This window comes from Giraffa tippelskirchi, chromosome 13 (genome assembly GCF_054371585.1).
Source record: "Giraffa tippelskirchi isolate mGirTip1 chromosome 13, T2T-mGirTip1v1.2.pri, whole genome shotgun sequence".
Lineage (NCBI taxonomy): Eukaryota > Metazoa > Chordata > Mammalia > Artiodactyla > Giraffidae > Giraffa > Giraffa tippelskirchi.
Window position 1 is genome coordinate 56,652,484 of NC_137287.1, and position 25,030 is coordinate 56,677,513.

General features: G+C 46.4%; 1 protein-coding gene, 1 long non-coding RNA gene and 1 other non-coding gene across 4 annotated transcripts in view; 1 reads left to right on the forward strand and 2 right to left on the reverse strand.

Moving 5' to 3' along the window:
- Positions 1-8: 8 nt before the first annotated feature.
- LOC145532365 (uncharacterized) lies at positions 9-23,360 on the forward strand. Its single transcript, XR_014073172.1, has 4 exons — positions 9-216; positions 4,122-6,066; positions 10,292-10,445; positions 22,754-23,360. It is a non-coding gene; the product is annotated as an uncharacterized LOC145532365 (long non-coding RNA).
- Positions 2,092-2,164, reverse strand: TRNAC-ACA (transfer RNA cysteine (anticodon ACA)). Its single transcript has one exon. It is a non-coding gene; the product is annotated as a tRNA-Cys (tRNA).
- Positions 22,153-25,030, reverse strand: part of ITIH5 (inter-alpha-trypsin inhibitor heavy chain 5) — an 82,895-nt gene continuing 80,017 nt past the window's right edge. For both annotated transcript variants that reach the window (XM_081557214.1, XM_081557215.1), the window contains one exon: positions 22,153-24,913. In XM_081557214.1, the coding sequence (XP_081413340.1) occupies positions 24,624-24,913 (290 nt within the window). In that variant the 3' untranslated portion in view covers positions 22,153-24,623. The remainder of the gene's footprint in view (positions 24,914-25,030) is intronic.

The window sequence follows — 25,030 nt, forward strand, 5'->3', positions numbered from 1 at the left end:
CATAACACAGCCTCCCTGCTTTCTGGGCAAGCTGATTTGGACAGTTTTCCCTGCATGATGCTAGTCAGGTTGGAAAGGGCTCAAGGGCCCTTGGGGATTGCTATGCTGAGTTTGTGTGTGAAAGTTTAACTCCGGCTCAAGCCAGGCTTGTACAGAAGCACAGGCTCAAGATCGAAAAGGGAAGATCACGGAGAAAGACATGGGGTTGAACGGAAGGTATTGGATGCATTGACTCTCTCCCTTCTTTTCTTTTCTTTGTGGGAAGTGCTGAGTGTCTCAGCTGCAGGGTTTGCGTGTCTGTGAGATCCAGGCAGCTGCAGAGAGCAGGGTGAGAAAACGAAAGATGAGAAGCAGGCAGGGAGCTGATGACTAGAGGGCAGGCAATGGCTAACTTCCACAGCTCAAGATTTTAGGCTTTTCTACAAAAGAACAAAAAGGATTTCAGAAACATAATTTGTTTTTTAATTTTATTACTATTTCTATTTGTTTAATTGGAGGATAATTGCTTTACAGTGTTGTGTTAGCTTCTGCTGTACAGCAACAGGAATCAGCTATATGTATACATATATCTCTTCTGTCTTGAGCCTCCCTCCCACCCACGCCCGTCCTACTCCTGTAGGTCATCACAGGGCACCAAACTGTCCCACTAGCTATCTATTTGACACATGGAAGCGTAAGGGAAGATAATTCAAACTTGAGTTTAAGGAGAGCTTTTTGTTTCTTGGCGATGGCAAAACACCACCATCTGGGGCTTGTCTATGTCACTGAAAAGAGAATTCCTCCTGTCATAATTGGAGCATGGTGAGGCAGCTTGGAATCCGCATGTGGGCTCAGATCTTACTTAAATCACCAGTTTTATCAGAATAGCAAGTATCCAGGCAACAAACCTCACTAACTGCATTTACTCAGAACCAGAAACAACATTGACTTGGGCTGAGAGGGGTCCTGCTGCTGGTGACTCAGCAGACCAAGGGACGTCTGTGAAGACAGGTCACCATGCGGCCACTTCCACTGCTGCTGTCGCGGGCTGTGCTTAGTCGCTCAGTCATGTCTGACTCTTGGCGACCTCAAGGACTGCAGGGTGCCAGGCTCCTCTGTCCATGGGATTCTCCGAGCAAGAATACTGGAGTGGTTGCCATGCCCTCCTCCAAGGGATCTTCCCGACCCAGGGATCAAACCCAGGTCTCCCACATTGCAGGCAGATTCTTTACTATCTGAGCCACCAGGGACAAGCACCCCCTTCTCAACATGTTTTTGAGGAGCCTCCACACTGTTTTCCAAAGGGGCTATAATGTATTGCATTCCCACTAACAATGTGTGAGGGTTCCAAATCCTCTACACCCCTGCCAACACTTGCTTTTTGTTGTGGTGGTGGTGGTTGTTTTGATAGTAGCCATCCCAATAGGTGTGAGGTAGCCTGGTGGGCTGCGGTCCATGGGGTCACTAAGAGTTGGACACAATTGAGCATCTTCATTTTCACTTTTCACTTTTATGCATTGGAGAAGGAAATGGCAACCCACTCCAGTGTTCTTGCCTGGAAAATCCCAGGGACAGGGGAGCCTGGTGGGCTGCCGTCTATGGGGTCGCACAGTCGGACATGACTGAAGCAACTTAGCAGCAGCAGCAGCAGTCTCTTGCTGTGGTTCTGAATAAGATATTTTTTTAATGTGGATCCTTTTCTAAAGTCTTTAATGAATTTGTTACAACACTGCTTCTGTTTTATGTTTTGGTTTTTTGGCTGTGAGGCCTATGGGATCTTATATCTCCCTGAAAAGTGAAAGTGAAAAGTGAAGTCGCCCAGTCGTGTCCAACTCTTTGCGACCCCATGGACTGTAGCCCATGAGATTTTCCAGGTAAGAGTACTGCAGTGGGTTGCCATTTCCTTCTTCAGGGGATCTTTCTAATCCAGAGATCGAACCCAGGTCTCCTGCATTGCAGGCAGGCACTTTACTGTCTGAGCCAGCAGGGAATATTACAAACAATGTGTGTAGAAGTGATCATCTACACAAGGTTCTGCTTTTCCTTTTCCCGTGCATGGGATTTTCCAGGCAAGAGTACTGCAGAGGGTTGCCATTCCCTTCTCCAGAGGATCTTCCCGATCCAGGGATCGAACCTGGGTCTCCTGCATTGTAGGCAGATGCTTTACCATCTGAGCCACCAGGAAAGTCCTTCCCATAGCTCCCTGACCAGGGATCAAACCCGCACCCCCTGCATCGGAAGGCAAGGTCTTAACCACTGGACCGCCCAGGAAGTCCCTTGATTTGCAACCACATATTATGAACATGTTTTTGTTCTTTTGACATGGTGGCTTATTCCTGTGCCTTCATGATATGTTTTGATAACCTGCAAATCCAGTTCAGAAGAAATAGATTGTGAACATTCCCATTTTTCACAATAGTTTTTGAGATAAAATTCAACATCTTGATACCCAAAGGGCCACGTCAGTAACTATTATCGGCAGTAAATATTCTCCTACTTTTCTGAAAGTCTGAGCCCCCTGTCACCCCACTGCTCACTTCAGGGCCCTCGACACTGAGATCCCACAAATAAAGAGTTTCACGTTTCAGTCACCATGTCACCTTTTATTAATTGAGGAAGGTTTATAAAGCTTAAAGAAAATCAACCCTGAATATTCACTGGAAGGACTGATGATGAAGCTGAAGCTCCAATACTTTGACCATCTGATGAGAAGAGCCAGCCCTTTGGAAAAGACCCTGATGCCAGGAAAGATTGAAGGCAAGAGGAGAAGGGGGCAACGGACGATGAGGTGGTTGGATGGCATCACCGACTCAATGGACATGAGTTTGAGCAAGCTCTGGGAGATGGTGAAGGACAGGAAAGCCTGGCGTGCTGCACACCATGGGGTTGCAAAGAGTCAGTCTTGACAGCAACTGAACAACAACAATAAAAGTTAGCGGAGTACTGTTGGTAATTCATTAACTCCATCCACTCATTGCACTAAAGACTTTATTTGTGCAAAATAAGTCTTCCTTTCTTGGTTTAGCAAGATGTTAATTGCTTTTTAAGGACTGTTGGTGAAGCTGGACAGAAAGTACCAGTGCCAGGTTCTATTTCACTTTAGTAAAGAAAATCAGATTAAAATAATGAATGACACTCGAGGAACTGTGAGGCTTCCTGGGGGAGTGAATGACTGTCCACAGGGTCTTAGCCTGAGATCCCCTCTGTGGCATAAATAGGGATGCATTTCATCGCAGCTAAGCGTCAGGAAATATGCTTTTAATTATCACTTAAGATGTAACCTGTCAGAGGTCTTAGTATCACTTGTTTTTAATGAGAATTGATTTTCAGATTGCATTACCCCAAAAGCCAAGGATAATGGAAACCCCTGGTTCTTTCCTGAGACCTTTAGTCACCACATGTTTCTATGTCGATCTCGCCGGCATCGCCAGCCCCTAGACATCCGATCTGCCCACATGGGGCCCAGGCAGAGGGGCCAGCTTGTTAGCCTTAAAGTGATTCTGATGAATGAGATTTTACAAAGCTGAGCCTGGCTCACGAGTTTTGCTGCAAAGTGAGCGAGCCCCAGGGAAAACTAAAGAGGGGTTGAATTTTTCACTGTGGTCCACAGGCTGGCCTAGTTGATGCAAGATGCTGGGCAGAAATGATGTATTGATGGGGAACACATTCGTCTGAGCGAGGCCCACCTCTGCATAGACCTTCCCACTGGTATCCTAACCTTTCCTGAAATGGCTGAGGAAGCCCTGAAAGGTACACCAGGAGCGGATGTGCAGAAAGGCAGCAAGAGGAAGGACAAGATACCTGGTTATCTGTTTCCCAAACTTAAGTCAGGCCCATACCATATACCACCTTCCTGTTTTTCTTGCCATAAACTGGTACTATCTTTACAATGATTTACTTAATATTTTCCCTTAAGTTGACTCAGAAAACTTCATGGGCTTACTTTGCGAAGAACATCAATATTGAAAACAGATTAGTCTTCCGGATTTGGCAATAGAACTTTTTCAGTTATAGAAGGATATTTTTGCCTGCTGTTGGTTTTCCTTATGATGATTGCCTGTGGTTTCTTTGTTAACATGGATATTTGAGAGGTGTTAATGGCAGAGTAATGTGATCTAGTTCCTTCTCTTTTTCATTGTCAGAATCAAAAAGATTGGAAGAGAATTGGATGGGGAATAACTTTCTCACCCTTCAACACTGCATTATTGCTTTATGTGTGTAAGACCTAAAAGAATGGTGGCATGTGTCCGTCTGTTTGGGAAATGATGGTAGAAGGCATTCACGGTTATGTGCAGATCAGACTGGAAGACGATGCGGAGGGAAACTGGAGGAAGGTGGAAAGAAAGGAGCCAAAAAAAAGCAAAAGCAAGCAGACCCTGGCTTCTTTCCACTAATAGAGAAACATAGTGATGAAAAGAAAAATGATCAGATTTAAAATCAGTCTTACCCACAGTCCTCTGTGTTCTTTCATCCAATCCTTGTGTATTAATCCCCTCCCGTGTACCAGTCACCATGCCGTGTACACTGGAGCCATGAGGACAAAACCCGATGTCATGGGGGATCTAGTTCCGCGGAAAACAGACAGGTGTGTGCAGAGCTGTGGCAGTTACTAGGAAGTCACCTGCCTCAGATTCTGAGGGACCAGCAGCAGCAGATTCTGAGGACCAACGGGGAGAAGGAGGTCCCTGGAGTGTCGCCCTGATGGAGTTTTCTAACATTGAGGGGAATAGAAAGTAATTCCAGCCAAACCAGCACATTTGGGAAAATAGAATGCAATGTCACAGCCGCTTAGGCCTCCTGACTGTCTGGGTCAGCAAGGATTTCTGGAAAGTATTGTTCCTGCTGCACTATGGTTTGCTAATGATAGAACGGGGAATATCAGTGTTGGACACCAGGTGGCACTGGTCATTAAATTTCCAAAGCTCAGAAGCAGTGATGGCTCAGTCATTTGCAGAGACGTGGATGGACTTTAGAAACTATCATACATAATGAAGTAAGTCAAGAAGACAAAAACACATATCGTATATCAACGCATATATATGGAAACTAAAAAAATGGTATAGATGAACCTATTGCAAAGCAGAAATAGAGACACAGAGAACAAACCTATGGATAGCAACATGGGAGGGGTGGGATGAACCGGGAGACTGGGATTGACACATATTGGCTGTTGCTGAGTCACTAAGTCATGTCCGACTCTTTGCGACCTCATGAACTGCAGCCGGCCAGGTTTCCTTGTCCTTCACTATCTCCCAGAGTTTGCTTGAACTCATGTCCATTGAGTGGATGATACCATTCAAACATCTTATCCTCTGTCTCTCCCTTCTCCTCCCACCTTCAATCTTTCCCAGCATCAGGGTCTTGTCCAGTGAGTCAGCTCTTTGCATCAGGTGGCCAAAGCATTGGAGCTTCAGCTTCAGCAGCAGTCCTTCCAATGAACACCCAGGACTGATCTCCTTTAGGATGGACCGGTTGGATCTCCTTGCAGTCCAAGGGACTCTCAAGAGTCTTCTCCAGCACCACAGTTCAAAAGCATCACTTCTTCAGCGTTCAGTCTTTTGACAAAATGTGGTCCACTGGAGAAACGAATGGCAAACCACTTCAGTATTCTTGCCTTGCAAACCCCATGAACACTATGAAAAGACAAAAAGATAGGACACTACAGACACTATGTATAAAACAGATGACTAATGAGAACATACTGTATAGCACAGGGAGCTCTACTCAATCAACGCTTTGTGGTGATCTACATGGGAAGGAAACCCAAAAAAGAGGGAATATATAGGGAACATATGTACACATATATTAATAGCTAATTCACTTTACTGAATAGCAGAAACTAACACAGCATTGTAAAGCAACCGTACTCCAATTTAAAAAAGAAAAAGTCGAACTTTGGATTCACCAAAAGTTTCACTGAACAGCATGCCCGGTGTGATTCCCGTGGATGTCCCCTGTGTATTAGTCAGTGGCTCCTGCTGGGCTCATCCTGTCCTTCAGGTGACTCTCTCTGAGCCAGGCTTGCTGACCATGGTGTTTGAGCAGGTGGCCACCAACCTGGTTCTACTCTTCCTGGGCTGGACCGAGGTAAGAATTCGGGTGACATTTCTGGCAGTTCTGTGGGGTGCTGTTCACAGGAGTGGCGAGGTCTGGAGCGAGGGTCAGGTTTCGGTCTGGCCAACTCTAGGCTGTTCAAGCACTGATGATAGTTATCCAACCTGCCTCTCACACCTGAGCCGTTTCTCAGGTCCTCCAGGAGAATAGAACCTGGCCCTCTGCTTGCATCTTAAAGCAGCTTTGGCCAAACACATATTGGGCAGAAAATAAACCTTAGCAGAGTCCCCTTGAAGCTGGGAGGATTTTATAGATTCATGACTTAGCTCTGTGATCTCCACTGCCTTGAAAAATTGAGAGTTGATTTCAATCAACTGTCCCCAAAGTGTCCCTCCTCCCTTTGCCATATATAATTGTGTGTATGTGCTCAGTCATGTCCAATTCTTTGTGACCCCATGAACTGTAGCCTGCCAGGCTCCTTTGTCTGTGGGGATTCTCCAGGCAAGAACACTGGAGTGGGTTGCCATGCCCTCCTCCAGGGGATCTTCCCAACCCAGGAATCAAACCGGGGTCTCCTGCATTCCAGGCTGACTCTTACCATCTGAGCTACCAGGGAAGCCCATATAATTGTCAACCATATGCTAATAATCATTTTCCTTCATGTTTCCTAATAGTGAGGAGAAGTGCAGGTGGGTCTCCAGTGCTCAGGAGCTGCCCAAACTAAGTTCACAGCTCTGTGGAAAAAGCCAGGTCATCTTGATGCTCATTTCCTGGCTCTTGACCAAGGCTTGCTTAGTGTTCTGACCACTTCATAAAGTACATTCCTCCCCCAGGTGACTCAGTTGTAGAGTCTGCCTGCCAAGGCAAGAAACAAAGAAGATGTGGGTTTGATCCCTGGGTTGGGAAGATCCCTGGAGTAGGAAATGGCAACCCACTCCAATATTCTTGCCTGGGAAATTCCATGGACAAAGGAGACTGGCAGGCTACAGTCTACGGGGTTGCAAAGAGTCAGACATGACTGAACATGTATGCATCCCTCTTAACAAACAGGATCAAACCTTAATAGTGATGCCAGCTTGTAGAACTCTTAAAACATTAATTGCCACACTAGTGGTCTCCATCCAAGGTTAAGGAAATCTAGTGGACCCTGTGTCTAAGACCTGCCTAAAGGTTTTCTAGTTTTGGTGGACAAGACAGGAACCCAAGCTTCCTCATTCTTCCCTGAAGACTTCCTTCCCATGGTTAGTTGCCTAGAATGTTGCCCGATCACCTTTTCCATGAATGGCATGGATCTAAGAATATCGAGACTAAGTTATAACAATAAGCAATGGACTGAATTGTGTCTGTACAGATTTCCAACGCTGAAGTCCTCACCTCCAGCCTTTGAAGTAAAGAAGGAGTTAATGGCTTGAGGCTGGAGCCCTGATTTAATAGGATTAACACTCTAATAAGGGGTGACACCAGAGAGCTCTCTCTCGCTCTCTCTCCTCCATATGAAGGCATAGCAAGGAGACTGCAGTCTGTAAGCCAGGAAGTGGGTGTTCACTAGAGTCCAAATTGATCTGGGAGTCCCAGCCTCCAGAACTGTGAGAAATAAGTGCCTGCTGGTTAAGCCCCCTAGTCTACTGTAGTTTGTAATGATGACCAGAGCTGACAAAAACACCATACAACAAGATCAGGAAGTCTCAGGGCTGCATAAGAGAAATACGTTGGGGTTTCACGGAGGCATTAAAACTCCAACTATAAGAACAAGGGCTTCCCTGGTGGCTCGGGGTAAAGAATCCCGCTCCAGTATTCTTACCTGGGAAATCTCATGGACAGAGGAGCCTGGCAGGCTACAGTCCATGGGGGTCTCAAAAGAATCGGACATGACTCAGCGACTAAATCACCACCACCGTAAGAACAAAACCGAGACAGGGGTTCGGTGTCGTTGCTTATATGATAGAAAGGGTGAGGTCAGTGGAAAGTTCAGTGCAGGTGGCAGGGGTCCTATCTATTCCACTCTTGTCAATTACAGTGTCAGACGGGATTGGTTTCAGCCACCGATTAGGAGACAAAGGGTCAGCTCAGTACTATTATCGCAGTTTTGTCTTCTCCCGCTGGCAGGAGTCGCCTTTTGAACAATGTGTGGGGATAAAGTGTCTGCCCTAGAATTCAGGGCAGGAGTGCAGTATTCACTCTCATCCTTGGAGAGGTACCTTCTAACTCTCTGGCATATAGTTCAGGGGATCACACACTTTCCACTCCCAGCAGAGCAGAAAGATAGAAACATGATGAGATTTCCTGCACAACCCCCAGAACCCGAGAGTCTCATGGCAACCAGGCAGGCTCATGGCATCAGAAGCCAAGTAAACAGAAAAAAAAAGATCACTTAGAAGAGAGCTGGCCACTCTTTGTGTGTGTGTTAGTCGCTCAATCATGTCCATCTCTTTGCGACCCCATGAAGCCTGCCAGGCTCCTCTGTCCAGGGAATTCTCCAGGCAAGACTACTGGAGTGGATTGCCATTCCCTTCTCCAGAGGATCTTCCTGACCCAGGGATTGAACTCTAGTCTCCTGCATCGCAGGCAGATTCTTTATCATTTGAGCTACAGGGAAGTCCTAACTGTCCTAAGGCCACTTCTTGGGTAAACCCAAGTCTTGGTTGTCTTATTCAGAAAAACTAGTTCAGAACTGGTATTCTCACTTTGTTGTCATTGTCCAGTCGCTAAATCATGTCTGACTCTTTGCGACCCCGTAAACTGCAGCATGCCAGGCTCCCATGTCCTTCACTATCTCCCAGAGTTTGCTCAAATTCATGTCTATTTAGTCAGTGATGCTATCTAACCATTTCATCCTCTGTCGTCCCCTTCTCCTCCCGCCCTCAATCTTTCCCAGCATCAGGGTCTTTTCCAATGAGTTGGTGCTTTGCATCAGATGGCCAAAGTATTAGAGCTTCAGCATCATAATTTCAAGGGGGGTTGCCTTGTAGAAAAATTCAGTTGCTTGGCTATTTATTGAATATGTAACTATCTTTTTTGAATATTTACTATATGTCACCTACGGCCCCAGATTCTCTGTGCATCAGCTCCTTGATTCTTCTTAGTGACTGGGAGGCAGTCACTAAGATCTCCATTTTACACAGGAGGAAACTTTAGAGGATCTTTGTGGATCTTCCTGAGGCCACATGGTCAGTTACAGCCCAGAAGCATCAGGTCTTTTGGTGCTCGCTGATTGCTCTTTTCAATTTTTCACCTCGTCTTTCTTGAGGGTTAGAGAGACATTCATAGGAGAGGGACGGGATCCCTTCCACACTTTGTCACAGGCAAAAAAATCCAATAATATAGGACTATGGAGACCCAATCTTTTTCCTCAATTTTGGCTAAAGAGCCTGAATCTTACTTCAGAGAATACACTTTCCTGTTGTTTACTGGCATGGCTTACCTAAACTGTCAGTAGAGGTTTCATTCCTTCTAGATAAACTCCTGGAAAAAAGTCTCTTTTGAAAACACTTTCCCCTTAAAGGACTCCAAAAAGATTTTAAAAATCAAAAAGAAATGGATCCTTTGTGGTCTTATTTTCCAAGGTGTTCTCTCTCTCTCTTTTTTTTTTTTTTAACAGTGAACGTGTATTATTTTGCAATCAGATAACAATTGTGCTTTGTTTGTAATTGAAAATGGAGGACTTCCAGCCCAAAGGCCAACGGGAGCACAGAGGGGCATTTTGCACTATGTCCTCTCAAATCTCTCTCCCATCCCACTCCTCCTCTTGGAGAACTTGTTTCATGGAATGTTCCTTTCAAAGCTCTTCCAGTGAGGAGGTTAATGCACTGTCTCCCAGACAAAGAACAAAGCACTTTTACACACATTATCTATTGCCAGCTACCCATGAGTGAAGCAAAGTCCTTCTCAACAGTTGGCAGCTTTAATGAAAGACTAGAAAGTGGACTATATTTGCATTTATTTTATTTTGTTTATGGGCCATATCATGCAGCATGTGGGATCTTAGTTCCTAGAGTAGGAATCGAACTTGGGCCCTCTGCATTGGAAGCTCGGTGTCTTAACCACTGGACCACCAGGGATGTCCCTTGCAATAACTTTAGAAGTAATTTTGGAGTGTTCTACTACTCCTCTCACAAACCCACCTAACTTAGTACCTTCCTCTTTCTTTGAAAAAAAAAAGGATGTAAAATTGTTGAAGCAATGGTATGAACAGCGGTCCATTTTGATTGCTTCAAATTATGATAAATTCTAGTCATTTTAAAAAGGTTTCTGTCTTCAGGGTTTATCTTCTTGCCGTGAGAGAGGCCAGTCGGTGTCCTGGGTGTGTAGACAGGAAAAGGAGGTGATGGACACAACACCTGCTTTGTGTCAACAGTCCATCCTGTGATCAGTCACGTGATCCCTGGACTGTGTCAACCTGAGCATGTCTTCAGGTAGGAAATTAAATATATGTGTGCATATTTAATTTATATACATGCTGTATGGCTTATGTATAAGCATTTCTGTGACATGAAGAAACACGGGAGCAGATAAAAAGGATTCATGTGGTGAATAGCAGGAGGAGAAGAGGAAGAGGGAAGAAAAAAAGGAGGGAAGAGAGAGGAATCAGTTAACCCTATCCCACCCTACAGAGAAGCTAGGTATTTCTTTTGATAATTAAAAATACATATTTTGGCCTCTGTATCCCATTTGTGTTTTTTCTCTTTGCTCCCTTCTTCTCAAGAATATTTTTATTGGTACCCAACCCTCTTGTTAAGGATCAAGACCCCTGTCCTGAGGGACCTGGGCTACCCTTTCACCCACAGATATTCGTCAGTGATTGGCCGAGCTAAACCCCAAGTCACAGACATCCTAGGAGCCTGTGAACCTCTGGGCCCCACCCCACCCCCAGCTGGCTGTGCCACTGACCAGGATCCAGCGCATCCTGGCGCCTGTCTGGGACCTCCCACAGTCGTGGCCTGGCCTTGACGCCCAGCTGGCCTCCCGTTTTCACTTTGGAGCCCCACAGGGTTTTGTTCTTCGGGTTGGAAGGCTAACGACTCAAGGTTTTTTTGTTTTAATTGTGGTAAAGTACAGAGAACATAACATTTACCATTTATTTTGTATGTTATTCTTTTAACTTAGTTAGTATCTTAGCCAACATTGTTGAAAAGTTTTACATCCGTGTCCACAAATGTTTTGTCTACAATTCTCTCATTGGGCAATTTGTCAGGTTTTTCTATCAATGTTGTGCTCACTTTTGTTTTATTTCATTGCAGCAAAAAGTACACAGCACTTTGGGTGATGATGATATATTGGTGAGGGGTCATCAGTTGTAACAAGTGTCTCGCTCTGGAGGGGGTGCTGATTGTGGGGGAGGCGATGGTGTAGGGGGCAGCAAGTATGTGGGAAATCCCTGAACCTTCTCTCCACTTGGCTGTGAACCTAAAATTGCTCTAAATCTAGCCTATTAAAAAAACACATGACATGAAATTGGCCACCTTAATCACCTTTAAGTGTGCAGTTCCACGGCACTGAATACATGTACATTGTTGTGATGCCTATCTCCAGGACTTTCTGTTGGCGTTAGGACACTCTGGACGCATTAAACAGCAGTCCCCTTCCCCTCTTCCCCTTTCCCAAACCCTGGTAACCACCAAGCCGCTTTCTCTTCCTATGATTTTATTTTCCATACCTCATATAAGTGGCGGAGAAGGCAATGGCACCCCACTCCAGTACTCTTGCCTGGAAAATCCCATGGATGGAGGAGCCTGGTAGGCTGCAGTCCATGGGGCCGCACAGAGTTGGACACGACTGAAGCGACTTAGCAGCAGCAGCAGCAGCATATAAGTGGACTCAGTACAGTATTTGTCTTCTCATGGCTGTTTTATTTCACTCAGCATAAGGTCCTCAAGGTTCATTTGTGTTGCAGCCAGTGTCAGGATGTCCTTTTCAAAGGCTGAATCTCATTCTAGTAAATGGGTGGGCCACATTTTGCTCATCCATTCATCCATCAATGAACACTTGGGCTGCTTCCATCTCTGGCTTATTGTAAATAATGCTTTAGAGTACTAATATCTCTTCAAGTCTCTGTTTTGATCACTTTTTAGCACAAATTTTACTTTCCAGCAAATTTCAATTATATGATACAGTGTTATCAACTATAGTCACTATCTTACACATTAGATCTTCAGACTTTATTCATCTTACAGCTGAAAATTTGTACCTTTACCAAACTTTCCCAATTTCCTGCTCCGGCCCCCAGCTACCCCTGTCCCTGGCAACCACTTTTCTACCTTTTCTTTTTAGATTCCACATGTAAATGATACCATGCAGTATTTGTCTTTCTTTGCTTGGCTCATTTCACTTAGCTCTCCAGGTTTGACCATGTTGTTGCAAATCTAAGATTTCCTTCTTGTTCAGGGCAGAATAATAATCGTGTGTGTGGGTACCACATCTTCTTTATCCACTCACCCCTACAAACCCAGAAGTGGGATTGCTGGATAACCTGGTAGTTCTATGTTTGACCATTTTTAAATGTCTAATTCAGTGGTATTAGGTACATTCACCTTGTTGTGCATGGATACTGAAGATTTGGGGATCAAGCACACAAGTACCGGCCTTACCCAGCAGGGAGGCCGCCCCATCTCCAGGCCTAGAAAGAGAACCCTGGGGTGTTTCTTAGGCGGGCTTCTCACTGGCTTCCATTCCAGCCTCTGGTCACCCACTGTGGTTCCAGAGCAGTCTTTATGGACTCTGGCCCTTCTGCTCCCCTCCCTCTTCCCGAGCCCCTGCCGGGAGCCCAGCGGGGTCCCTCCTGGCCATGCACACCACCCCACCTCCCCGCAGACCCCATTTGTCACCAGACCAGCGCTGAGCGGCCTGACCTGAGCACAGTCAGCCTCTCGCTGCCCCTCTGGAAATGCAGAAAGCCCCTTCCTGCACCCACAGCAGCCCACCTCCCCGACCCTTCCCGGCCCTCAGCTCTCCGTATGACGCTGAAGTTTCCGGGCCAGGCGGGGAGCAGGCGGGGGTGGGGAAAGTGCCCGGGGGTTTATCAGGGTTCATCTGACTGTCTCACAGCAGGCGCCGCGCTGCCAGCATCCGCGCGACTTGGGTTTCAACCATTTGCTCCGTTGGACACCTCGCCGCCCCCTCGCCTCCGCGCATAATAAGCCCCATTCTTTCCACAGCAGCGGCCCCCGGGACCTCCCGCGCGGGGACCCCGGCTCTGCGGGACCTGCTCGCGGCTCTTCTCGCCTTTCTCCAGTCCGTTCAGCGGAAACCTGAGCCGTGGAGCAGAGAGGAGCCCAGCCTGGCTCCTGCCCGGGCTGATAACGCAGCCGGGCCTCCCAGACTGTGTGGCCAATGGCAGGTCGGCGGGGCTCAGCTTCCACCGTGACTGACCCCAGAAGCAAGAAAGAACAGGCTCCCCTCTCTTGACCTTGCAGAGAGGGCTTGGGAACTTGGGAACGTTTAGTCTAAATGTGAAAGTCCCACGGAGAAAAAGAGTTGCACAGCTGGTGGGAAAACACAACGACCATTCTAAGTACTTTTGTTTGTTTTTGTTTTTTTTCTTTGATATTTTTATGTATTCAATTTATTTTTAGCCAGTTATGACACTGTAATGGTCCCTTGGACAGCAAGGAGATCAAACCAGTCCATCCTAAAGGAAATCAACCCTGGATATTCGCTGGAAGGACTGATGCTGAAGCTGAAGCTCCAATAGTTAGGCCACGTGATTCGAAGATATGACTCACTGGAAAAGGCCCTGATGCTGGGAAAGATTGAAGGCAGGAGGAGAAGGGGGCAACAGAGGATGAGATGGTTGGATGGCATCAGTGACTCAATGGACATGAGTTTGAGCAAACTCTGGGAGGTAGTGAAGGACAGGAAAGCTTGGCATGCTGCAGTTCATGGGGTGGCAAAGAGTCGGAGATGACTTAGCGACCGAACAACAACTTAACATTGTAGATGAAAGAGAATACAACAAAAGGGTCTGTAAGTACAATTTGACATTCAAAATCCTTAATATCCATTACTTATCAGTCTCTATTCAGTGCCCCCCAACAGTAGGGGTTTATCATATTGGCGCATCTTGGCTCAATATTAACTCCGACTAATAAACAGTAACTGCTGTCAACCAGAACAATGAAAGACTTTTCATAATATAAAAATTGGATTTTGTGATTGAAAACTTATATTGTTTCCTTTGAGGATCAGTAATTATATTTGATAGATTTTTTTTCTCTAGAATTAGGCACTGCTCTCTCAAAGGGACTGGCAGGTGGGAGCAGACCAGGGTAGGGAGGGTCATTTAAGGACCCGTCCTGGATGAATCAGGGTGAAATCAGAGCACTAGGCACTCAGGCTTGACTGGAGTTTGACACTTGAACGTGACTGCAAGTGGTCTTCTACTTTGAAGAGCTTTAGGAAGACGTTAACCTAGCAGTGAGCTTTTTTTGGGGTGGGGGGGGAGGAAAACAGATTTCATATTTTAGCTTTCCTATTTGATCACGTGCTCAGAAGTGCCCTTGACTCCAAAGATGTTAAACATGAAGGTGTTGTGATCTGTAGGATTATTCTGTACAGGTTGTTGATCCACTTGGTTTTTAATTGCATGTACGTTAGACAGCTTTCTATGTGAATGTACATGACATAATACATTGCTCATTTTATTAATAACAGCTGTAAATTGAGGTATTAATTAATATGCCCTTGGTGGCTGTTTTCTTTTTTTAGGTATTTTTTTTTTTCTGATGTGGACCATTTTCAAAGTCTTTATTGAAATTCTTACAATATTGCTTGTTTTATGTTTTGGTTTTTTGGCCTCGAGGCATGGGAGATCTTAGTTTCCCAACCAGGGATTGAACTCGTACCCCCTGCACTGAAAGGCGAAGTCTCAAGCCACTGGAAGTCTTCTGATGGTCGTTTAGTAGTATCTAAAGAAAAGATGGCCATTTCTTAGTATCTATGTGTTTATTGTTATTAGAAAGCAGTAACATCCTCTACATGCAACTTTGAATTTCTGTGACTACATGAAATAAATTCATAAAAGTAAAATGAAAGAAAAATCCAGCTTTTGTGACCTGTCAAGACGCCTTTGGTTCCCTAATGAGTGGCAAGTTGCATCCATACTTCTCCAGCCTTTCCCCACTCACTCATCCTCCAGACTCTAGGACTGAGGTGCCTGGAGCAGAAACAGCTGTGGGTGATGATGGACATGGGCAAGAGGATTAGGCAGTGGTGATAGGACCTAAACGCCCTTATGAGTCTAAGGCCATGGAGTGGGGGGGTGAGTACCCCAGGCAAAGGGCAGAGAAGCAAGATGGGGCAGGGTGGAAAGAAAAGCCAGGGAGGGCTGTGCCAGCAGGACCTGTGGAGAGCCTCATTCAACGTGGCTTCATTCAATTGTGCATGGCCCATGTGATCCACCACAATGAAGGATGTGCACAGGAGGTCGGGCAGGGACCCAGGAGACTTCCTTCTCAGGTATTTGACCTCCAGGCCAGGGGAGTACTCCCAGCAGAGCACCTCCCACAGTCCGCTTCTCCAGCCTACAGACCCTGATCTGAGTCTGTGTCGGCTCTTTGGTTTCTTCCTCTTTGCCCGTCAGCCTCGCTCATCGCCTCCGTGGGCATGCCGCTGAGTGTCTGACAGAGGAAAGGGGGGTTCCTGGTGCTTCCACCGCCTCAGCCTGAGTCTCCGCCAGGTGCGGCCAGAGGCTCATTAATCATGTCAAGGGCTGCATTGTCTGTGCCTCTCCCAAGGAAGACGAGTGACATTTAACAGCCACCGGATGTACACGAGTCTTGTCTCCATTTCTGTGAATTTAAGCGGCTGAGGGGTGGAGTGGGACCCCCTTCTCCAGAGGGCTCTCCTCGCCCCAGTTCCCCAGATGTGCATCTGTGTCTTTGCACAGAGGGCAATTTGTTTCAGGGAGCCACTTGACTATGAGATGTTTTCTAAGATGTTGTTTCTAAAGAAGAGTGAGAAGGAGGAACTTGCAGCAACCCTGTATCTCCAGCCCATAGAATTCCCAGCCCACTTCAAGCCCAGGCTGGTGGCAAAAAGCAGTCCAACATTCCATGGAAGCAACACCAGCTTTTAGAGAAAAAAAGCAATCTTGAAACCAGTGCATTCAGAGACATGTAAAACAGCCCCGCTTCCCCAGCCTTACTTCTTGCCCTGTGATGCTCAGTCGATAGAACCAGGTGGGACCCTGCCCCCGTGGTCCAGCGTCACGGCCGTCACTGTGGAAGCTGCTCCTGATTGGTTCAGAGCATCTCAAGGTCATGAGAAGAGCAGAGTTCCTGCATTCAGGCTAAGCCCAGATATTAGCTCTGTGATGAGGGCTGGTCAGGCCATCTCCCTGAAATTTTAGTTCCTTTACACAATGTATCTCCTTGCCTTTATAATGTTTTTATTATGAATAAATGTTATTATATAAAATACTCCTTGACGTTTCCCCCTTCTTTCCTCATTTGTTCTATACAACCCAGATCAAATGCCAGTACCTCTTCTACCACGGCTGAAAACAGTCTCTTCTTTTTAAAACCCCTTAATTTTGGGGAGGAAAGGAAACCCACATTTTTTTCCTGAATCTTTTAATTGCAGACTGCTGCCTGTGTTTGTAACTAATTACATACCAAGTTATCTCTAGGGCAGGCTAGGCAGGGCCCTCTGTCCCCTCCATATGGTTAGGCCCACTTCCATGAGTCCAGTGAATGAATAAGTGAATGTACTTACTTTGAAGCATTTTCTCTTCTGGGAAATTTGCAGGAACAATTTATAGTGTTATTGTCTTTCAATAATATACACAATTTCATCCTATATTTTCATCACAAGGTCTCAAAGTCTTATTAAGTTTTCCAGGCCAGGCCAATGAAGAGATCGAAGGATAAATAGTTACTTCCAACTTAGGAGAACGTTTAGTTTCTAGAATATTCCTAGGATCCAGCCTTTTTCAAAAGCAAATACACTTCAGGTTGGAGCTGAGCCTTCAGACATACTGTTTCTGCTTTCCTTGGAAAGCTTTGTTTCTTTTATAACAACCTATAACACATAGACAGGTTATGTTATCTTCAGGAGGAAGGATCCTAGTGCCTGAGAAGACTTTGGGCAGGAAATGTCCCAGATGGAGCAGTGTGTGTCTACCATACAGACATTTATTCACACTCAAGTTATCTGCAGTGCTGTATTTTCTACATCACCCCATACATTTCAAATAAAATGTATTCATTTAAAAAATCACACACATTTAGGATGCATTTCATACTTGTACTACAATGAAGTGACTTAATTGATGCATTGATAAACTTAGGACCTATGATTTTCATCTTTTTATAAGCAGAAATTCCCAGTGAGCAATCAGAACATGGAATCTTCACTTATACAAACACAGCTGTTGTTTTGAGAAAATAATATGATTAACAGAGAATTTTCAGGAAGAACTCTGTGTCAAGTAAAAATAAATGTTGAATTGGTCTAGGAAACATACCAAAGACACACACACACACATGCACGCAAGCACACACACACATAGACATTTCCACCTTTATTTGCAACAATCAAAATTTTAAAAGATTGTGCCAGAACTTCTTCCTTTCCTCCCAAATCTCAAATCTAATATATATACAGACACTTTGAAGATGACTTCCCTGATGGCCCGGTCAGTAAAGAATCTGCCAACAATGCAGGAGTTGTGGGTTCGATCCCTGGGTTGGGAAGCTCCTGTGGAGGACGAAATGGCAACCCACTCCAGTATTCTTGCCTGGGAAATCCATGGACAGAGGAGCCTAGTGGGCTACAATCCATCGGGTTGAAAAGAGTTACATACGACTTAGTGACTAAACCACCAATCACTTTGAACATGGAAAGTTTGTTTTTACTCCTGAATTTGAGCTGATGCCAGAATAACAGAAGGGAAGTGTTCTCAAGTCCATGTCAAGTCAGATGCTGAGACCAAGAAGTGAGACTGTGAAGGGGGGAGTGGAGACTATAAAGGACCAGTATGGGGACTTGCCTGGTGGTCCTGGGGTTAGGACTCCACATGTCCACTGCAGGGCCACTGCAAAGGGTCTGATTCCTGGTCAGGGAAAGCCACATGGCTTGGCCAAAAAAAAAAAAATTAAAAAGGACCAGTATGACCTTGGGGAGCATCCACAGGTTGGTAGGAAGAAAGACAGGTAGCAAAGGAAACTAGGAAGAAATTCTAATCAGCTAAGAGAAGCAATGGGATCTAACATTTTAAAAAAAGAGGAAGAGGTCGACATGGTCACGTGATAGAGGCTGGAGATACCCGTCACAGGAACTGGACATCAGAAATGGTAACGTGAGATCTAAGACAAGGTTTAATGAATGTGGTGAAGACAGAAGCTAAATTTGATGACTTAAGCAACAGACCAGGAGGTGAAAAAACGAGGGTTCAGGACTTCCTGGGGGTCCAGTGGTTAAGACTTCACCTTCCAACACAGGGGGTGCAGGTTGGATCCCTGGTTGGAGGGCTAAGATCCCACATGCCTCGTGGCCAAAAAAGCAAAACACAAAACAGAAGTAATATTGTCACAAATTAAATAAAGGCTTTAAAAACGATCCCCGTAAAAAAAAAAAAATCTTAATAAAAGAGGATTCAAACACCGACCACCAGCACAAGCTTGACAGTGAAATAAAAGACCAGAGGGAAGCCCCATGGAGCCTGGCCAGTGAAGCACTGGAGGAGACTTCTGGAAGGGTATCTGAATCCAAGAGGGAAGAACCTCTGGGGAGTAAGAGTCTAGAGATTCTAGAAAGACAAGGAATCACTGAGACAAGTGTGGAGGGAGCGAGAAGAATGGAGCCCGGAAGAAGGTGGACCGTTACACTGGGAGGCAGGAGATGGAGATGCCATGAGACACAGTAATGATGGAGGGAGCTCTCGCTAGTTTCCTTGGCATAAAAGGAGGCGAGTTTCTGTGGAGAGCTGTGGAGTGAGGTAGTCTAGAAAATTGAAGCAGAACACAGGTGCCATGGAGGCCGAGGCACTTCAAGGAAAACAGATTAAGTTTTGCTAAAGGTGAGCAGGAGCCTGGCTGGTTGAAGGGACCTACGGCAGAGCTCTGTGATTTCCCGGTGCATCCATACCTGGGGGCATAAGTGAAGGATGCGGGGCTGGAGACAGACCCCAGCCAGGGTGCAGGGAGAGAGGAATCTGCAGGTCCACCCAGCATCATCCACCGTGGGGTCTCAGTAACCCCCGAATCTATAGGGCACCAATCAAAACTGACTGAAACTGAACAGAGTACGAAGATGACTTCAATTCATAAGCTGTCCCCAGCTGCTCAACATTATAGAAAAGGTATTTCCTGTGGGAGCCTCTGAATATGCACTTCTTCCTTGCAGCTGAATACACTCCATCTTTGGAATGTTTTCCCCACCTCCTTCCTCCCTTCACAGCTGGGCCTCTGCAGAGTTCTCTGGCGGGATTTCCACGCCGTCAGGAGATAAAGATCATGGGATCTGAGCACATTACCTTGTTCAGTCCCTTTATTAGAGACGAAGCCGAAGCCAAAGCCAGGAGAGGTTGATTTCATGCCCTTGAGATAAGGAGTTGGCTGGGTTTCTGTTGAACACAGCCTCCCAGTGATGTCCCACTCCTTCTGTAGGTCTGCTCTGGTTCTGATTCAGAATCTAACATCTAAGCAAGATCTGGCAGGACCTCAGGAACTGAAGGTAGAAATGCCAGAACCACAATCGACAGATGCCCTGAGCCAGTGGAAGAAGTACTGAGCAAGGTGATGGGCAGTTTGGGCAAGCAAGTGACCCAAGAAGAAGGCGATAAAAGCGTTGGGATGCCCACACCCCTAGAAGGTAAGGGACTGAAGCTTAAGGCACTTCTCTATGAATTTGACAGTTTTATAAAAGGTCAGAAGTGGCTGATGTACACGGGCTCTTCCATACAGCAATTTGCTCTGTTTCCACATGATTCTTCCAGTGTCAAGTCACTTGCTCTATTTACATATATTTCTATGGAATTCAAAAATTTCAACAAACGGTGTAGTTAGAACCAGCAAGTGTTATTCTCTCTACTCATTATCCCTCAAAACAAATACACCAGGGTGTTGTTTATAGATGTTATTCTTTTACAAATTTTTGTGGAAGGAAAATGCTTCTTGAAGGTGAACTAGCTCGTGCCCTACTTATTATTTTAAACTGAACAGAATAAATATTTAAAGTCACAATTCTAAGTGTTTGCTTAGCTGTGTTATTTTATTTGCTGTTTACTTTAGTTGGATCATGCATGAATAGTTCCAAGAGTCCTGTGGATTTAGTAATAACATTGTTTGTATACATTCGGGGTACCTTGAAGGAAAGAGAAGGAATTCGCATCTTAAATGAGTCAGCGTCTCAGTCAGCTCAGGCTGCTCTATCAAGAATACTATAGGGGCTTTCTTAGTGGTTGAAGATCCACCTGCCAATGCAGGTGACACGGGTCCGATCCCTGATCCGGGAATATCCCACATGCCTCGGAGCAACTAAGCCTGCGCGCCACAACTATTGAGTCTGTGCTCTAGAGCCCTCAAGCTGCAACTACTGAAGCCCATGTACGCTAGACCCCGTGCTCCACAACACAAGAAACCACCCCAGTGAGAAGCCTGCACATCACAATGACGGTAGACCGCACTTGCCACAATTAGAGAAAGCCTGCTCGCAGCAATGAAGAACATGCACAGCCAAAAATAAACAAATAAATCTTAAAAAAAAGAAGAATGCCATAGACAATGTGGCTTATACTGATATTTATTTCTCCCAATTTTGGAGGCTGGGAAATCCAAGATCAAGGTGCCAGCTGACTTGGTGTCTGATGAGAGCCCAGTTCTTGATTTTGGAAGGTGTTCCTTCTAGTGCTCACAGGGTGGAAAATGGAAAAATCATCTCTCTCATGTCTCTTCTTAGAAGGGCACTAATCCCATCACAAAGGGCTTCCCTGGTGGCTCAGTGGTAAAAAAAAAAAAATCTGTCTGCAATGCAGGAGACTCAGGTTCGATCCCTGGGTCAGTAAGATCCCCTGGAGAAGGAAATGGCAACCCACTCCAGTATCCTTGCCTGGAGAATCCCATGGACAGAGGAGCCCAGTGGGCTACAGTCCACAGGATCACAAGAGTTAGGCATGACTAAGCGACTAAACCACCAACCACCAATCCCATCACAAGGGCCCCATCCTCACGCCCTCATCCCTTCCCCAGCGTTGCACCTCCTAGTGCTATCACCTTGGGGGTTTGATTTAGGCTTCAGCATATGAATTTGGAGGGACACAAACTTTCTGCCCATAGCATTCAGCACAGCCAAGACATAAATGCGAAGAAGATGAAACCTGTCCCTGGTCCATCTGCAGGGACACATGATTCAACTAAAGATCTAATGTTTCATCTGATAGAAACAGAGGTGATCTCTCCCATTCCAGAGACCAGCACCACACTGTCCAGTGTGATGGAGGTTCGGGAAGGGTTGTCCTCCCAACACATACACCCTGCATCCCAAAGTAGCAAACCAGCGAAAAGGCAAACAGAAGATAGGGCATCTAACATGAGTAGAGAACTTCAGTCCGTTTTATTCAGGGAATGTGAAGCTACATCTGGAGACCCTTAAAGACAACACATGGAGATGCCTCTCTTTTTCAGGTGAGGGAGGGGATTAGGAACCCAGGGGTGGAGACTTGCTAGAGAGCCCAGCCAAGCAACAGTTAGGACTCATTAACATAAGCAATGATGTAACTTGAGGTTTAAACCCTCATTATTGCAATATACTTCTCAAGCTCGTTGAACTGCTCATTGAGTATCCCTGACCCCAACTTATTTTTTAAATGCTCAAGGAAAATAAATGTCCAGACGATGACATTGTGTCAAAGCTAATGAACGCATTCTGGAGACTCAGCCTGGTCCTGCTCTAGGTCTTGTGTGATGTGGGGGAAATCGCCCACCTGCCCCGTGCCTCCGTGTCCCTCCACCGAGAACAGGATCCCTCCTCACCACTGCATTTACAGTTAAGTCCTCTACATACAGACCCTCAAGTTGTGAGCTTATGAGCTTTCAAAGATTCACATGTGCTTCTGTACGCCAGCTGTACTACTGTACTTTTCAAGGTACTATACTGTAAGATTAAAAATGTCTCATTTCTTAAAAATTATTTTTACAATTAATTTTATTGGAGTATAGTTGCTTTATTTTTTGTGTTTGTTTTTTATGTAGTATTTGCGTGAAAAGCGCTATAAATCTATTACAGTACAGTCCTATACAGCCGATTGTGTTAGTTGGGTACCTGGGCTAACTTTGTTGGACTCACCTGGACTGATGAACAAACTGGACTTATGAATGCGCTCTCAGAATGGAACTCATTTGTATGTAGGGGACTTAAGTTTATTTGAAAAGATCTTGCTATTCACAACACACGTGACCAACAGAAAATATGACATTTTTTCATTCAAGTTTAAAAAAAAAAACCTGAAGTATGAATTTGGTGTGGAGTTTGGGGCCCACAAATGTCACAGTCTCTGGCTGAAACAGAAAATGTCCTGGTACATACTTTTTGTTAGGACCAAGAAAAAAAAAACAATACAATGGAAGAGGAGAAAGAAAAGTGGGATGAGTCTAAAGTAAAACCGTTAAAATGAAAGTTCAACCTAATAGTGTTAAAAAATGGATTTTTTCCCCCTGAATAGGAGAGTAAGGGAGGGGAACTTCACTGTAGTAAGTCCTGTAGTAACAGCTTCTTGTCTTGTCCACAGCTGAGGCCGCACCTGGACACAGAGCCTGGCTCCTGGCCCCGTGGCCCCAGGGTCGTCTGCCCAGCTGGGACTGAGGTCTATGGAACAGGAAGGTCCCTGCAGAGCCCGCCCAGGCCCCTGCCAGCCCGCCTCCTGCTCCTCCTCGCCCTCTGAAACATGGAAGCAGCTGTCAGCAGCCTGGACTAGTGCGTTCACACCACTGGCATGAAAATAGGCAGCCGGGTTGAATCAAACATAACACAGCTGCCGGCTCTGGTCTGGTGGGTTCCCGGAGTGGAGAGGGTCGGAGACTCTGAGACAGAACCAACCACCACCGCCCCCCCAACCCCCAGCCCGCGGCTCAGCCCCGGCACTACCTTTACCTCCTGCGGTCGCCTGGTCCACAGAAACACGGGCGGGTCATTTGCTGCTCAAATGTTTCCCACGGGAGGGCCAAGATGATAAACAATTTTCTTAACTCTGATTTCTCTCCAAGTGCTGCTGGCTTCCACATGGAGTGGAAGTTCTCGAGTCACTCCCTCCTGGACGGGACACCTCCATGAAACCAGCACAAAAGCCTTTATTCTATTCAGTCTGCCATTAAAATATTCCATTTCTCTGACCCAAATCTTTCCTCCCCCGCTGTTGGCTGCCGGGCCCTCTGTGTCCATGTGCGCCCCGACTGCTGTGAAAGTCAGACTTACAGGACGACTTCTGTGGTCCAGAGAAGACCAAGCAGAACACAAGCTGGGGGCAAGAACAGAGGTCCCGAGGCCGCACCAGCCTCCCGTCCCCTTGATGATGTAGCAGGCTTCACAGCTCCCGCAAGAAGGAGGGTGACGTCACTGACTTCTGATATCACCCCCGGCCCCTGACTGTAACCTTTCCTGACAGAATCACATCTGTCCTGAGCCCCTCGATCACACTGACTTCCGGCCTCGCGGGTCTGGGATGTGGGCCCCTTAGATCTGTAGGCCCATCATCCATGCTTCCTGCTGAGAGTTTGATCCTTGTAGGTCAGCTCTGTGCTGAGCCAATCCCTCCCCGTCCCTGTTCTGCAAGAGCCTAACTCATCACCTCCTGGGGACCTCGAGTGAACCAGGCTGGAAGCAGGACCAGGTTGGAAGAGCCAAGTGGAAGATTCATTGTGCAGCTGGCCAGCGCTCCAGCACTGAGACGGGCCAGTGAAATACTCCCACGTGGGCCGCCCTGTTTATTATCAGCTTTCCAGAATAAATAGGAGAATCTCACCAGCAAAAGACAAGGGGTTTACAGAGCCTGTTAGAAGAATGTTGGTATCTGGAATGCAGCATTTCTATTTTGAATCGATTTTTTTTTTTTAAATGAAAACAAATTTTCAAGGGCAAGACATCACGGCAGAAGAAAATCCTCTGCTAAAGCCAGGCTGAGGGGTTTACAATGATCCAGTCTACGTGCTGTGTGCAAGACCTGAGCCCAAGCAAAGGCTCCCCTGAGGCAGAGATTGGCCACATGTCTGCAGGACGCAGCCAGGCTAGGAGGAGAGATCCCTAAGCGTTAGTATGAAGCGCAGAGCAGAGTGCTCGAACTTGGCCATTTCCACAGAGAACACAGACCAGGCCTTCCTTCATCAGTCACCTGAGGGTGAGATGGACAAGCCAGCTGGGACAAGATAGAGACTTGCTTTTAACTGTGCCTGGTCCCTTGGTGCCACCATCTTTCTCTACTGGAGATGAGGGAGGGGGAGGAGAGGGGAAAATCCCATCCTCCCTTCAAGGTCCTGACCCCTCTCTCTTTTCAAGCAGACGGCAGACCTCCCCACCACTAGGGCTGAGGTCAGGGTGGTGGCTACCAGGCAAGAACCAGACCACGGGGTCCCTTGTCATGCACTCCTTTGTTACAGCTGCTGGTGTCAGAGTGCCCGGGAGGGGCCCGGGCCGAAGGTGGTCTCAGAGTCGAAAGGATGGGCCGCAAGGTAGTCCTTGTACTCCCCGTCGATCAGGCTAGCGGCATTGTTCCGGGCAAACCAGCAGTCCACCTGCTCCTCCCCGTTGTAGATCCTCCTCTGCTTCCACACCACCGGGACCTGGTGACCTTTCACCTCAAGGACAGCCTCAGACCTCTCCCCTGCCTCGGGAACCAGAGGATGGGCATGGCTCTTGCTGAGCCCTGTGAGTCTGGCCTCCTGGTTCAGGAATTGACCTGAGAGGGCACAAAAGACATCAGGTCTAGGTCAAGTGCAAGCAATGTGGTTGAACAACATCTAACTTTCGATTCGGGCACTGGTGACCGACATATGCCCAGCTGTGACCCAGAGGA